Genomic DNA, 15,880 nt, shown 5'->3' with positions numbered 1-15,880 from the left:
AATATTCTTCAGAAAAATGTGGCAAACTGGCGATGATTTAGTCTTCTTGCTCTTATAAAGTTGACAACAGATGCTATTCTTTTAATCACATAATCCAGATCAATTGTTTTTCCGCATAATACTTCTTGGTGAATGATACAATGAAAATTGTTTATCTATTTGCCAATTTTCTCATTTAATTTACCAACAAGATCTTTCTTTGAACCAATCATAGCGGTTGCTCCATCAGTAACTATAGACACAAGTTTAGTAATAGGAAGTTTATACTTGTCCAGTATTTTTTCAATCTCCAAAAAAGTGTCTGCACCTGTTGTTGTACCATGCATAGGAATCAACTCTAGAAGTTCCTCTGTAATTTCATAATTGCAACCTCTGATAAAAACAGACAACTGAGCAACATCTTTGACATTTGTACTTTCATCAACAGCAATTGAAAAGGCCTCAACATCCTTGCAGATTTTTGTTAACTGACTTTTCAAATCTGTTGCTATGTCATTAACAGGCTCAGCAACTGTATTTCTTGAAAAGCTTATGTTTTTAAAATCTTTTATTTTTTCAGGGCAAAGAATCTTTGCAGTTTTAAATAGGCAGTTTTTGATAAATTCACCGTCAGTGAAAGGTCTGGAATGAAATGCAATTAAATGTGCCAGATTATAACTTGTTTTGACTACGAGTTCATTTGATTTGTTCACAAAATGAAAAATATTTTGTTGCTTTTTAGTTTGGCTTTTAGTTCATTTAATTTTTCTGTCCTTTTATCTTTTTGATAAATTTCAAATTTTTCCTGATGAGTTTTATAATACCTCTTGATATTGAATTCTTTCAGCACACTAACTTTTTGTTGACAAATCAGACAAATAATACTTTCATTAATGCTTGTAAAAAAGTATAGCACTTCCCATTATGATTGAAAAATTCTTTTTTCATCTTTAATTTTACGTTTTCTGCTTGCACTTGGTTTTGAATGAAACATTTTAAATTTAGTGACAATAACCAAAAAACAAAAATAACTCAATGGTAAACAACAACAACAACAAGATAACAACTAATCTATTAGGCTGGGTGAATAAAAAAAAGCAATTGATTTTCATCAGTGTTTTTTCGAGTAATTGTTCAGCTTTACGATAATAAAAATTTGAGCGATTTTAATCAAATTTTTGTTCACGTAAAGCAATTACTCAGCGTTTTTGAAGTGAATTGCTCAGCCTTACGTAAATAAAAGTTTGAAAGATTTATGTTAAATCTTTATTCACGTAAAGCTGAACAATTACTCCAAAAACGCTGAGTAAAAGCAATTGTTTTTTTATATTCACCCGCCTTATTTTCTCATATCGATTGTTAAAATTAAAATATATTGTCATAATTTTTTAATAATTTTTTATGTTTTAAATTTAGAGTTTCAATTTTAATAAAAAGTTAGAAAATTAATTTAGTATTCATGTCCTTTTTTAATAAAGGAGTTCAGAAAACTATTTGTGATTTTTTTATTGTTGTTTTTAAATAAAACATTTTTGAAATGCATGTCTGCGGGCCGCCATTTGTAATAAAATGATAGAAATGTTTGGGGCAGCCATAAAAGGTCTGGCGGGCCGCATGTGGCTTGTGGGACGCCACTTTGACATGCCTGGTATATGACATCATGATGGGTTTTTTAATAAATATTAACTATTTAAAACTCCTCTACTTAATTACTTTTTATTAATGATATCTTTTACACGGTTTAATTGCGTTGCTGTTTAATTTTAAACTTTTAATAGCTTTTAATTGTTTGGTGTGGGCAAAGTGTCAAAAGCTCTTTTAGTGATAAACAGCCTAAATAATTTAAAAAAAAATTCTCATCATTTAAACAAAAATAAAAAAGATTCAGAATATATGAGCTGACTAATGTCTTGTCTTTTATTTTAGGAGTTTGCTATAAAAATTTCAATTTTATATAGCTCTTGCACAAAACAGGAGAATATTGGTCATCTTAAATATAAGACTCTATAACAAGTAAGTATTATATAATACTTGTACAAAAATTATTTGTTCAAGAAATAATGCTTATTTAAAAGAATCTAAACAACTGTATAAAAGACACATTAATTTAAAAATTATCCTGATGATTGTTAATAATGAGTTGCGCTAATAAAATTTTTAAAATCTTTATTTTTAATAAAGTAATATATTTTGTTAAATTTAAAAAATATCGCAAATAATTTTTTGAATTTAGACAAAGTGATACAAATAAACACCATTTGCTGATTGTAGGAGAAAAAACACATCTTAGTATGATATCTTTAAAAATAATACTACGATGGCGTCATATACTGAACCTGCTATGAATTAAGCGCACTTGAAATAAAGTAGCATGTCTGCAGATTGTGGTGTATATTATAAAGACTTCAAGAACCAAGAAAAAATAGAAAAGACCAGCTTCGACTAAAACAACAATTTTAGTTTTATTGATATGCGTTTATTATTTAGTTTTATTCAAAAAAATTTAGTCCAAATGTCTTTTTTAAACATTTTCTTTAATATTAATACAACTTATCTAGGCATTAATGAAAGTTGGGAGGACATTGAAAATAAAGTAAAAAAAAAGATTTTTCAATCATAAGCTTTACTTACATGAAAACTTTGAAAATTAGGGACGTTGAGTGGGAAACAAATTTTTGGAAACAAATAATATTAGAATCAAATTTATCGTAGTCATATTTTTGACAGATTCCCGAGAGGGGATGAACTTGATCTAAATTATTTCATTTGGTCTGGTGCTTTGCATAATAGATTTAACTAATTTTAGAATTAAGTTAGTTTCTTAATCAAAATAATATTTATACAATTCACATCAATATACGAAGTATTAAAAAAATTGTTTTGAAAGTTTTAATAGTTTTGTTCTCAATTTTTTTATTTTTTATTATTATTATTTTAAATAAGTTTTGCTTAAGAGAATAATGGTTCAGAAGATGTAAATTCCTTTACAAATTTTAAGCTGCTGGTTTTTAATTTAACTTTATTAGCCCGAAAAACGTATAATATTTTATCAAACATGACTTGAGCATGTCTGATGCCAATAAAGAAGTTTTAACAAATGAAATTTTAACCAATAAGTTAAGTTAAAGGCAATTCTCAGCAATAATCTTTTACAAATTTACAATTGTCTATTTTTTATTAAGTAACAATCCATTAACTATCCTTTTTATTGTGTAATAATATGTAAAAAAAAAACAAACTTTTAGCATTAAAAGTTGTTAAAAAGTGCTTGTGGTGACTGATTCACAGCATGTAGACTACACCAGGAAGCTCTGAAAATTTTAGGCTTCATTTGTTAAACAATTTCGCTACAAAAATATATAAAAACAAAACAATATAATATGTCACAGAATTAGTCAATTACTTGCCACTCGTTATCAATTCTGGCAGTAGTTCACCCCAATATAGGATGCTTATTGTTGAAACAAAGTTATTATTTGTTTATATTACTTAAAAGATACATTAAGTGATACTAAGTTTGTTTTACTATACTAAATTTGCTTTTCAACTGTTAGTTTGTTTAACGAAAGTAAGTTTTGTTTTATAACAGTAAGTTAGTTTTAGAAGCCATTGTACCTTTGACCAAAAGTATTATAAAGCAGAAATGATTATAGTTTAGTGTCAACTTCTGTTTTTGCAAATGTTTGTTATGAAATAGGTGATCTGGTGAGTTTTCTTTTAACTATTTCTTTTGTTTAAAAGAATATCTACATAGACAATAATCAAGTTTTAAATACGATTCTCATTTTTTTAAACATCAATGCTTTTATTAAAAAAAAAAAGAATTTAAGTTTTAGGAGATATAGAGAATGAGAAACTTTCAACGTAAAATTCAAACTGCATATGTACTCACTGTCTTTAGCACCCCCTTTTCTTATTTACAATTATATGTTTTTGGGTACCCTCTCCCATGAATCTGTGTACGTACTTTATGGAAGACCTCTTAGTCAAAACTTCGGAGTTTCTTATAGTTTTTTTAAATACTAAGATGCTATTTCTATTGTTTGTCACTTTACAATTTAATTGCTATACCTTTATGTAAATCTGATAGCTTGTGGGATATCCCAAGGTTCTATTTTAGGACCATTAGTGTTATATTGTTTGAGCAGCCATAGTGCAGTGGTTACCACGCTTGCATCAGAAGCTAAAGATCTGTGGTTCAACACCACCTCTGGGAAAGTTTTATAACATTGGTAAGGAAGAAGGTGTGAACTTCCTTTCAAATGCTCTTCCGAAGTGCTCTGTGATAAGACCGTTAGGACTTCTTAGTGCACCTAAAATAAAAAAATGAAAAAAAAATGCAGGCCCAAAGAAGTTAAAACTTTTTTTCCTATATAATAGTTATTTTATTTATCTGGTCAAACAAGTCATTGTTTAAGTGGAACTCTTGGCAGAAAAAGTTATACCAGTATAGCTGGGCAGGATGAATAATCCATATAGTTGCTATTAAGACTTTCTCTACAGTTAACCATCATACTGAGATCTTAATAAATTGTTCTATCTCAGCAAAGTGGGACAAGTTTCCTTATAAAATCAGATACAAAATTACAATGATCTATACTTTATAAAGTTGTAGCGATCTATTCTTTATACTTCATAATGTTGCAGCCATCTATTTTTTATACTTTATAAAGTTACAGAAATCAATTCTTTATACTGTTACAATTATTATTTATAGTCAATCTAACTACTCAAGTAAAAAACAGTAGATGTTACACTTAAAAAAAAAAACATGAAAGAATTAAAATAATTTTATCTAAGTGTCTTTTCTGGTGTTAATTTATTGCAGATAAGACTGAGTATTTTTTATTGTCATAGGACTAGTAGGAAAAACAAGTTGCTACCCTTATCCACAAATAAATTGTAGATTTTATATCAGTGTTTTTTTTTCATCATCGTGTTGTCTTTAGAATGGCTAAGGGACATTGCTTGCCCCCATAGATTGTTAAAAAAAAAATTCTCATCCCAAACTTATTGAAAAATTTAAAACCAATGTTAACTAACCTATTTTAATGTTTTTTATTCATACTTATCTCTAGAAAGGTTTGTAACAGAATTTAAAAAGCTGTTCTCTGTGTATTTTTTTTTAATTTTAGTTCTTTATTTTAGATTAAATCTAAGAACAAACCAACTAATGATATATTTTTCAATTTAAATATGATTGCTGGATCTTTTTTGTTCCACATTTAATTATTTTTTTATTTTTATTTTTTAGTTTGTAAAAGATGGCGTCAAATTTCACTTGATAATTGGAACTGTATTCACTATCTCAACTTTAAAGGTTTTTTCAACACTTCAAACAGATTATCAGGTTTTGTTTTATAAATAAAACTTAATTTCTTAATTTTACTGTTATTGTGTCATGATTAGGGCTTCCAGTTTGAACTTTTTCATTAAAGTAAAATTTCTGAAAAACAGTACACCAAAGTAATTGGAAATAAGCAGTGGCCATTTGTTTAAGATTAAATTAATTATTACAAAAAGTACAAAATATCACTTAAAATTTGTTTTGAAATAGTCAATGCTTTATTTTAAATGTTTGAAGAATTTTATTAGTTGGAAAAATCTTATATTAGTTAGAAACAAAGAATTGAATCGAAAACTAGTCCAAGAGGCCTTTTCTAGTCCATGACTAGAAAATTTCTCTTGGACTAGTTGTCAAATCTGTCAGCTAATACTGATGTAGAAATAGTAGTTTGAAGAGCTTTAAAAAGTAGGTTCAAATGTTTAGGCTTTGGCTTTAAAACACCTATTTGACAAGGTTTTTAACAACTTTTTTAACAATGTTTTTAACAAATTTTTTTAACAAGGCCTAATCCGATTTCGTAACGGTCAATGTTTCAGTTTGTAACATATTTGATTTATCAATAAATAGTTTGAGTTGTTGAGCCAAAATCAATTCATTTTTGTTATTTCTTACATTATCAGTTATACAATCAGTGTTGACTTCTTTGTCATCATCAAAGCTATCATTTGAAACTACCAGGCAGAAATATTATCTAATTAAGATTAATGGCAAGGTTAGTTGTCTTTTTTTTTTTTTTTAACTTGTTGCCATATTGATCATCCCCTAATACAAGATATTTGGATTTGACAAATACTTGATGAGTTTTAATCGATGCTTCTTATTTCAATAGTTCTATTTTTAAAAAGCTGTTTAACAAGTTGGATTATTGGTAATTAGCTTCATCAACTTTTTTTACCTAAAAAATGGTAAACAGTTTTAGAGTACAAATGATTAACATTTTTGTTTGAAAGAGCACTAATGACTTTTTTAGTAATTTTAAAACGATACAAATATTCAAGCTTGTTTTTGGTCAGAATAAAATTGATATCCATTTTTTTTAAATTGATATCCATCATTTGCAACTCAAAAAAAAAAATGTTCAAGCATTTTATCTTTTTCTTGAATCACATATCAAAGTGCTTTTTTTTTCCAAACTTTTTAATTATATTTAGTTATCATCATCATTACTTACTAGTGATCTACTGAATTTTTTTACCAATTTTCTTTTTTTTTAATTTTGATTAATGGAATGTATAAATAGATATATTGACGTGCATTAATTTTTTTTTTAAAAAAAAGCACATCAACTACACTTTGACACATAGTTATAACACATTTACATTTAGTTTCTTGACAATTTTTTTCACTAAGTACTTGGATACAACAAAAACAGAAGCAATGTTTTTGCCAAATTTAAATAGAATTAATCAGGCTTAACACTGATCAATTTAGTGGCTTTTGTTGCTGGCATTTTTGTTGCTGACATTGTACCTTATATTCTTAGCGCTTCAAAAGTTTGAAATATTTTATAGTGTAGATATTTATGTATCTTTTGTTTTTCACTTGATACTTATCAGATGTTCTTTTATTTTCAAGTTTCTTTTTTAAAGAACTGATAACTTGTTTCTAGACCAAATCCTTAAGTATTCAATAGCAAGATTACTGTTGGCTTAATGAGTTTTCAGGGTATCCTCAAGCATTATATGCTTGTTGTAAAGTTTTGCTTTTGGCAATAATGTAAATACTGACTCCTTATAATACCTGTATTATTGAGCCAGGGGTTTTAAGAATAATTTTGCAAAGTTTGCACTTAAAACACTGTTAATTTGGTATATTTGAAATGGTCCCATTTAGTAAAAAATTTTGGCATTTCTTTAATAGAGTTGCTTTACTAACCATAAGAAAATTTAATACCAAAAAAATGTCTAAAAAAGTCACAATTTGAAAAACTTATAACTTTAACTAAGTTTTTTACCTGTCAAAAAATGGAAACAAAGTTCTCAATTTTAATATATCCATATTGTTTGAACATTTTGAGCAAAAAATTTCTTTTACAATAGTAATATAATATAATAAAAAGGGTATTTTATAATATTAGAGTATATTGCTAAAGTAATTTAGTATGTTTGATGTTATAGTTTTTATTATACTTTTTAATTGTCTTTTAGTTGTTATTTTGTATTTAAGGTTTTAATTGTCTTTTATGTTATTTAGGCTTAAATGACAATATACTGGTTGCAATTCTTAAAAAAGGCTGCAATAATTTGAAGTCTGTTGATTTTTCAGCATCTCCTTATGTTATAACAAAAATAAGTTTTTTTATGATTGGTAAGTTTAAAGTTGAGTTGTTTGTAAACTAAAACTAGGATCTTGCAAAGTACATGCTGCACATGTTTTGTTCAACATGTTACACTGCTTTTGTTTGTGGTTTAAATACAATATAGTTACTTTGTAGGTAAAGTATGTAAACAGCTGCAGCAATTAAATATTTCTCGAACTTGTATCCAAAACAAAACGTTGAAATACCTTGGAGAAAATCTTCTTCAGTTGCAAGTTAGTTTTTTTTTTTAAACTATTTTGATTATTTCTTTTTATTTAATCTTGTTGTCAATAGTAGATTTCTTTTTTTTTTAGGTTCTTAAAATGGATAGGTGTTTAAATGTTGGAGAAAAAGGGTAATTTATATTTATATATATATATATATATATATATATATATATATATATATATATATATATATATATATATATATATATATATATATATATATATATATATATATATATATACTTATATATATATATACTTATATATATATATACTTATATATATATATATATACTTATATATATATATATATATATATATATATATACACACATATATATATACACACATATATATATACACACATATATATATACATATATATACATATATATATATGTGTGTGTGTGTATATATATATATATATATATATATATATATATATATATATATATATATATATATATATATATATATATATATATATATATATTGTTTAATATATTAGTTCTAATGTTCCACATAAACAATGTGCATCGTGTGTTTATTTTTTTCAGTTTTTGGTGGATGTTCAAAGGTTTAAAACATCTTGAAATACTTTCTGTAACAGAAAGCTCAAGGCTAATAGGAAAGGTAGGACTAGTATACAATTACAAAAACAAATATATTTATAAACATTTTTATTTAAGATCTTTCAATTATGGAGTATATTTTAATTTATTTAACTAATGGTGCATAAATAATGTTATTTTTCATCAGAAATCATGACTTTGATTGTTATAAACAATTTTTTTAGTGCTTGTTTATGTTACACTCTTCATTAAAAGTTGTGGATTTCAGTAATTGCTCTCGAGTGAGTAGAATTTTATTTTATGGATGCATTAGTGATTTTACACTGATTTCATTGATATTTTTAATTATAATTTTTAAAAATTAGCTTAAAAAAATTACATTTTATTACAAAATACAAATAATTTAAGTGCAAATAAATTTATAATTGCAAAATTTACATGAAATTTATGTCAGGTTATCATTTTTAATGTTTTAATTTAAGAAAAAAAAGTAAGTTTTAATTTAGAGAGTAATAAGATATAAAACAAGTTTTAAAATATTCTAGATAAAACATGTTTATTGTTGGTGTAATTAGGGTATAAATAATAGCAAAACTATTATTTATTATATTTTAAGTTAAATTAAGTTTGTTTTAAGAAAAAAAGCAATTTTGAATTTAAAGAATGATAAGATATAAAGCATATTTTAGAATAATCTAGATAAAACATGTTTTATTATTGGTGTAATTTTGGGTATAAATTTGTAATATTTTTATAATAATTTAAATATAGTATTAAATAGTAAAATTATTGTTTATTATATTTCTAGTTAAATGATGGCGGAATATGCAATTTAACAAAGAGCTGTCCTAATCTTTCTTCAGTTAATTTATCATTTTGTATATCTCTTTCTGATCAGTCACTTGTTTTTTTATCTCAAGTTAGTAACCTCTAATTTATAGCCGTTTTGCTTTTGTTGAGAGCAAAAACAGATTTTACTTTCATTTTTTTTTTTACTTTAGAGATGCAGTTCAATAAACAATCTTAATCTATGTGGTTTAAGTAAAGCAGGTAATAAAGTTTTTTGTTAACATGAATCGTTTGCTGTATTTAAGATGTTTAATTTGTTTGATTATTTTAGTAACACATCAAGGTTTTAAATCACTGAAAGAATTGAAAAATTTGGTATTTTTAAGCTTCTTTTTTTTTTTTTGTTTGCTTTTTTTGTTAATTTTTCACAAAGGTAAAAATATTTGTTTTTGCAAGTTTAAGAAAGTAAAAATTGTAAAACAAGATAAAACAAAAATACTTTTTGTATGTAAATTATATCAAAAATATACACTTATAAACACTTATAAAGTTTTTATATTTATTTTGCATAAATTTTCTTATTTTATAAAAAAAAAAAATTTAAATCCAAATTGTTTTCAAATAGTATTTTATATAAATAAATTTTCAAATAAATTTCAAATAAATAAATTTCAAATAAATAAAATTTGAATTAAACCCGTCCTTTCGAAAACAAAACAAGTCCAAAATGTTTAACAGTTAGTTTAAACTGAAATTTTTTTTATAATCAAACAAAACTCGCAAAAATTACGTTTTTTACGTTTTCTCTCCTATGTTTAGTGTCTTTAGCATTATAGACATTTTTTTTATATAAAAACATTTTTTTGTTGATTTTGAAAAGTTTTAACGAAAGGACTTGTGTCCCTTTTGAAATTTCAGACAGGTTCAATTAAGTTTAAGATACTGTTTTAAATATTTTTAGATATTTTAGTTTTCCAAATTTCTTCTAGGTTAAGCTCAACATTAGTCACAATATTTGAAATTTCTTCTAGGTTAAGCTCAACATTAGTCGCAATATTTGAAATTTCTTCTAGGTTAAGCTCAACATTAGTCGCAATATTTGAAATTTCTTCTAGGTTAAGCTCAACATTAGTCGCAATATTAATGTAAATGATGAGGTCATTGAAACGATTGGAATGTCATGTAACAAAATACAGTAAGTCAATTGTTCTTTTAAACTGAATTGCATATTCCCTAACTACTACTTTTTAAATTGAAATTTTTTTTTTAACTGTGTGTGTGTGTTAGGGATATGAATATTTTATAAGATTATCTTATTATTTTTTGTGGAGTTTTTGTGCACAAATCAAGAAAATGCAAATATGAATTTCAACTCTTTATAAATGCATCACCGCCTTTACTCACCCCACCCTCAAGTCACTCCATGACATGGTGGGTGTCATATATCACCAAAAATAATTTTCTCTCAAAGTATTACAAGTTGAGTCTCAAAAGAAACAAAGTTTGATGGAAAGTTTAATGAAATATTTTTAAATAAAAATCAATTTTTTTTTAATTTATTGCAATAAAACATTTTAAAGCAGAAATTGAAAATAGGCATTTTTCGAGATGCTTTTTAACACTATTTTCTTTAAAAAGGTTACATTTAAAAAATTGTTTATAAAATCTCTATGAACTAACACTTCTTTTGGGACTCAACTTGATATACTTTGAGAGAAAAATATATTTGGTGATATATGGCCATATTGTCACCCACTATAATATCAATATATCGGGGATTAAAGAGCAAGTTTAGGGGGAGGAAAACATTTACTTTGTGCACTGCAAACTGTTTAACATGCTCTTCATCTGAGAACTTGTTGCCACATTTTAACAGTCTAATACTTAATAATTCTTTTTGAAATTTAAGATAATCTTAAATATTTTTTTAAAAACATGTGACTTTAATGCAGCATGCTATGATTGAAGTTTAAAGTTCTTGACAAGGCATCTTCAAACTGTGCAGACACACTTGCGTTCACACTAAGAGGCATTTGAGTAACAGTTTTTGAGTTTGAAATCTGTATGTCTGTCATAACTACACAGTGTATCATGTTGTTGGTTTTTTGAGTTGTAATTTTTAGTCTTCCACAGGGTATTTCTGGATTGATACCATCTATTGACTTAATGCACTTAATGATATCATAAAAATTTGTAATAGGTATCTTTAAATATGCTAAAATCATTTGTTCAGCCATCTTCCATTAAAAGCTGATTTTTTCTGTTAAAATTTAATTTTTTTATAATCAAAACAACAGTTATATATTGTTATTTCACTTTCCTTTTTTTATATTAGCAAGCAAATAAAAAAAAAAATTTTCTTTTTTAACCTATGCCATTAGTGCTTTGACAGCTTTTTCGTTCTTTGAAAGCTTTTTTTCAAACTTATTTTCAAAATTTATAAAATAAAGTTTTTTTTCAAACTTATTTTCAAAATTTATAAAATAAAGCTTTTTTTCAAACTTATTTTTAAAATATGCTGTTTGGAAAAAAAGTATTAAAAGTAAAAGTATTCTTATTTTAAAAAATTTATACTTATTTAAACTTATATTGTTTCTTAAAACATTCATAATGCACAAAATTATGGTCTTATGTTTCTTTCTCCTGATTTAATTTTTTTTCTTTTTTTTTTAAATGAAGGGTGAATTGTTTATGGCTGAATTTCTTAATCATCAAAAAAAAAAAAAACTATCAATAATTTTTTTTTTAACGAGTTGGCTTTAACAAAATCTTTGCATACTACTCATTAATTAGTTAATCATTTTTAATCGGCATTCATTCTATAAAGTCTAAAAAATTAATGGTAATGAAAAAACCTTCGTTAAAAGCAATTTCAAAGCTAAAAAAATTGTTTTTTCATATATTTGTTATAAAAAGTTTACTAAAATTTTTAAAATAATTTTGCCCACAGGCTTAATTATGGTTTATCTCGCAATGAAAATGAAAAATTATAATTGGAGTGAGAACAACATATATATACAGTTATAAGTGCGTTTAACACTTTTCAATATTAGCACTTTAGTAACAGGATGAAAAAAATTTATTTATTTGAAACTATATATAAATAAATGAAATAGTTGAATTTAAAACGAACTTCAAAAGTAACTTTAAACTGAATTTGATAAAAAAAAATTTTCTTTTCTTTAACATAGTTTGGAAATTTTAAAAGTAAAATAAATTGTAAAAAAGAGTGTTTTAAATTTTTAAAAAAATTTAAATTACATTTAATAAAATAAATTCAAGTTAATAGAATAAATTTAAGTTAAAAATTTTTAAAGTTGGAATATATACAGTTATAAGTGCGTTTAACACTTTTCAATATTAGCACTTTAGTAACAGGATGAAAAAAATTTATTTATTTGAAACTATATATAAATAAATGAAATAGTTGAATTTAAAACGAACTTCAAAAGTAACTTTAAACTGAATTTGATAAAAAAAAATTTTCTTTTCTTTAACATAGTTTGGAAATTTTAAAAGTAAAATAAATTGTAAAAAAGAGTGTTTTAAATTTTTAAAAAAATTTAAATTACATTTAATAAAATAAATTCAAGTTAATAGAATAAATTTAAGTTAAAAATTTTTAAAGTTGGAATATATACAGTTATAAGTGCGTTTAACACTTTTCAATATTAGCACTTTAGTAACAGGATGAAAAAAATTTATTTATTTGAAACTATATATAAATAAATGAAATAGTTGAATTTAAAACGAACTTCAAAAGTAACTTTAAACTGAATTTGATAAAAAAAAATTTTCTTTTCTTTAACATAGTTTGGAAATTTTAAAAGTAAAATAAATTGTAAAAAAGAGTGTTTTAAATTTTTAAAAAAATTTAAATTACATTTAATAAAATAAATTCAAGTTAATAGAATAAATTTAAGTTAAAAATTTTTAAAGTTGGAATATATACAGTTATAAGTGCGTTTAACACTTTTCAATATTAGCACTTTAGTAACAGGATGAAAAAAATTTATTTATTTGAAACTATATATAAATAAATGAAATAGTTGAATTTAAAACGAACTTCAAAAGTAACTTTAAACTGAATTTGATAAAAAAAAATTTTCTTTTCTTTAACATAGTTTGGAAATTTTAAAAGTAAAATAAATTGTAAAAAAGAGTGTTTTAAATTTTTAAAAAAATTTAAATTACATTTAATAAAATAAATTCAAGTTAATAGAATAAATTTAAGTTAAAAATTTTTAAAGTTGGAAAGTAGAAAAACTATTTATTTAACTTTCTGTTTTTTTATCGAAAAAAAATTGTGGTGAAAATATTTTTAACAAAACTTAACTGCTGCTTATTAATATTTAATAATAAAATTAATTCAAATATAATAAAATATATATATATATATATATATATATATATATATATATATATATATATATATATATATATATATATAATTTAATGGTAAAAGAAATCCCAATTACAAAGTGTCAAACATTAAAAAATGTTTCTTTTTTATTATCTTTAATTTATTTAGAATACAATAAGAGTGATAAATATAAGATAAAAACAGGTGTGCTTTATTTTCGTTGGTTTTTGCCATTTTTTTAGGACAACTAGGGCGACTTTTGTCTTCGACTTTGTCTTTCAGTTAAATTCGTTATAATTTTTAAGCATTATTCTAATGCTGTATTCGCTAAACTTAAACTGATGTCCAATTTCTTGTTTGCTGAGACCACTTTGTACATGCCAGCAAACCTGTTTTTTTTTCAATTGTTGCTTCAATTTATACTACTTACATTTTTTATTGACTATTATTAATTAGCAAACATAAATTAACAAAAATTAATTTAAAAAAATCCAAAAAATTATTTCTAAAAGGAATTAAATTGGCTTATTTTCACTCATTTTTTACAGTAGTCATTCAACTTCTAATTAATTCATGAAGAAAAAAACAGGTTGACAAATATTTGACATATTTATTTTATTTGGTCTCATCTTTTATTTAAAAAAAAAAAAAGTTCAAAATTAAAGTTTGAAAAAAATATCGCAAACATCTTCATTTTTCAATCATTTTTGATCTAAAAAAAATATTTCCTTAATTTTTAGCTTTTTAAAAAATCACAAATGAGTATTTATCACAAAATAGCAACAATATAAAGGTCAAAATCTTTAAAAAATCACACAAAATCAGTTTTTTTCATATCTTTTTCAACTTCTTTTCTGTTTTTAGTTACAACTTGCATTGTGTCTTGTTGTAATCCTTCATCATAGGTTTGAGCCACAAAATCTTGAACAAGTCGAATGTGGCGCTCAGCCCTATCATTGACCACTGCAAGGTTTGCTACTTGATTTTGAAAATTTGTATATGAAACATTTGTATATGAAACAGGCTTGAATGGAGCTTTTTTGCCAGGGGACCATACTTGGATTTATATAGCTCATTTGACATCATTTCTAAAGACAGTTTGAAAGCATCCAAATCATTTGATGGTGCCTGGGCTGCAATAGGAGACTTCAGGAAGTATGATCCATAAAATGTGACAATAAAGTCAGTTGACATTTGCAATATATCTTTCTCACTTTTATTCAATTTTGAATTTATCTTCGAAGTCAGCTGCATGGTCAGCAAGTAAAGGCAGTCAGCCATGAATCTGGCATGATGATGTGCACCTGGTTGCTTTAATTGGAAACCAGGTATATGGCCCCCAAGGTAAATGACCAGTAGTTCACATAGAACTTTATAGTCTCCTCTTTAAAAACAATCTCTTTTCAAGGCTGTTTCACAAAAATTCTTAGTATCTATTACTCTTGTATGAAAAGTAGTACCTACTTTAAACTCATCTCTGTCATAGTTAAAAAATGCAATTGATCCATATTTTTAGCTCCTTCTTGTATTTCTCGCCAGTTATTATGGAAATCTTTATATTATCTTTATATAAATCTTTTTGTTGTTCCTTGAATATAATCCATTGCATGTGATATGTGCCTTTCAGATATGTGGTGCCTGAAAAAATTTAAATATGAAAAACTGTACACTGTACAATGTAAATGTATGTGACAAAATAAATGATTTTTATAAATATTTTAGTACCTACAGAGGAGCCAAAGCACTGGTCGTTGAAGCACATGATCCACCAGGAACTTTATAGCCCCATTGTACTTTCCAGTGTTAGAGGCAGTTGTATCTGCACTACAACCAATGATTTGGTCAGTGAGCTCATAGTATTCTAAAATATTCTGAATAGCAATAGCTTGATCCTGTCCTTTAGATGACTCAATTTCTAAAACTCCGAGCAAGAAATCTAGGGGTTCATTGACCTGGGGTGATGAAAGACTGAGAGCTAGCCTTTCTACAGTTTCAGACTTTTTTTTTTCAGTTCTATTATACTTGACAAGTTTTGTATCAAAATGAAGGACAACCTTTAAATCTCATACTTTGTCTAGATTTTCTTCTCTGACCATTTCTGCTTCATTTTCAATAACAATCTTTCTGTTTCTATGCAGACCACTCTTTGATACAGGAACTGTATTGAGATCAACACCAGCGATACTGAAAAGTGAGGCCAGGAGTGAGGTTTCTGCTCTAACGCTTACCTTATACCTGGTCAAGAATGGAACCCATTTGTCAAGAATGTCATTCATTGAAAGCTGCAGGCAAACTCTATCTTTA

At 25.1% G+C, this 15,880-nt stretch overlaps 1 protein-coding gene across 5 annotated transcripts in view; it reads left to right on the top strand.

The window, feature by feature from the left end:
* The window catches only part of LOC100214127 (F-box/LRR-repeat protein 20), a 64,383-nt gene that overhangs the window by 15,673 nt on the left and 32,830 nt on the right, over positions 1-15,880 (top strand). For all 5 annotated transcript variants that reach the window (XM_065807839.1, XM_065807840.1, XM_065807842.1 and 2 more), the window contains 10 exons: positions 5,234-5,329; positions 7,520-7,633; positions 7,761-7,858; positions 7,940-7,980; positions 8,410-8,485; positions 8,649-8,705; positions 9,233-9,343; positions 9,426-9,474; positions 9,545-9,588; positions 10,329-10,408. In XM_065807839.1, the coding sequence (XP_065663911.1) occupies positions 5,234-5,329; positions 7,520-7,633; positions 7,761-7,858; positions 7,940-7,980; positions 8,410-8,485; positions 8,649-8,705; positions 9,233-9,343; positions 9,426-9,474; positions 9,545-9,588; positions 10,329-10,408 (766 nt within the window). The remainder of the gene's footprint in view (positions 1-5,233; positions 5,330-7,519; positions 7,634-7,760; positions 7,859-7,939; positions 7,981-8,409; positions 8,486-8,648; positions 8,706-9,232; positions 9,344-9,425; positions 9,475-9,544; positions 9,589-10,328; positions 10,409-15,880) is intronic.

Source organism: Hydra vulgaris, chromosome 10 (genome assembly GCF_038396675.1).
Source record: "Hydra vulgaris chromosome 10, alternate assembly HydraT2T_AEP".
In the NCBI taxonomy this organism is placed as follows: domain Eukaryota; kingdom Metazoa; phylum Cnidaria; class Hydrozoa; order Anthoathecata; family Hydridae; genus Hydra; species Hydra vulgaris.
The sequence above is the reverse complement of the archived record's forward strand: the minus strand, read 5'-3'. Positions and strand labels throughout refer to the sequence as shown.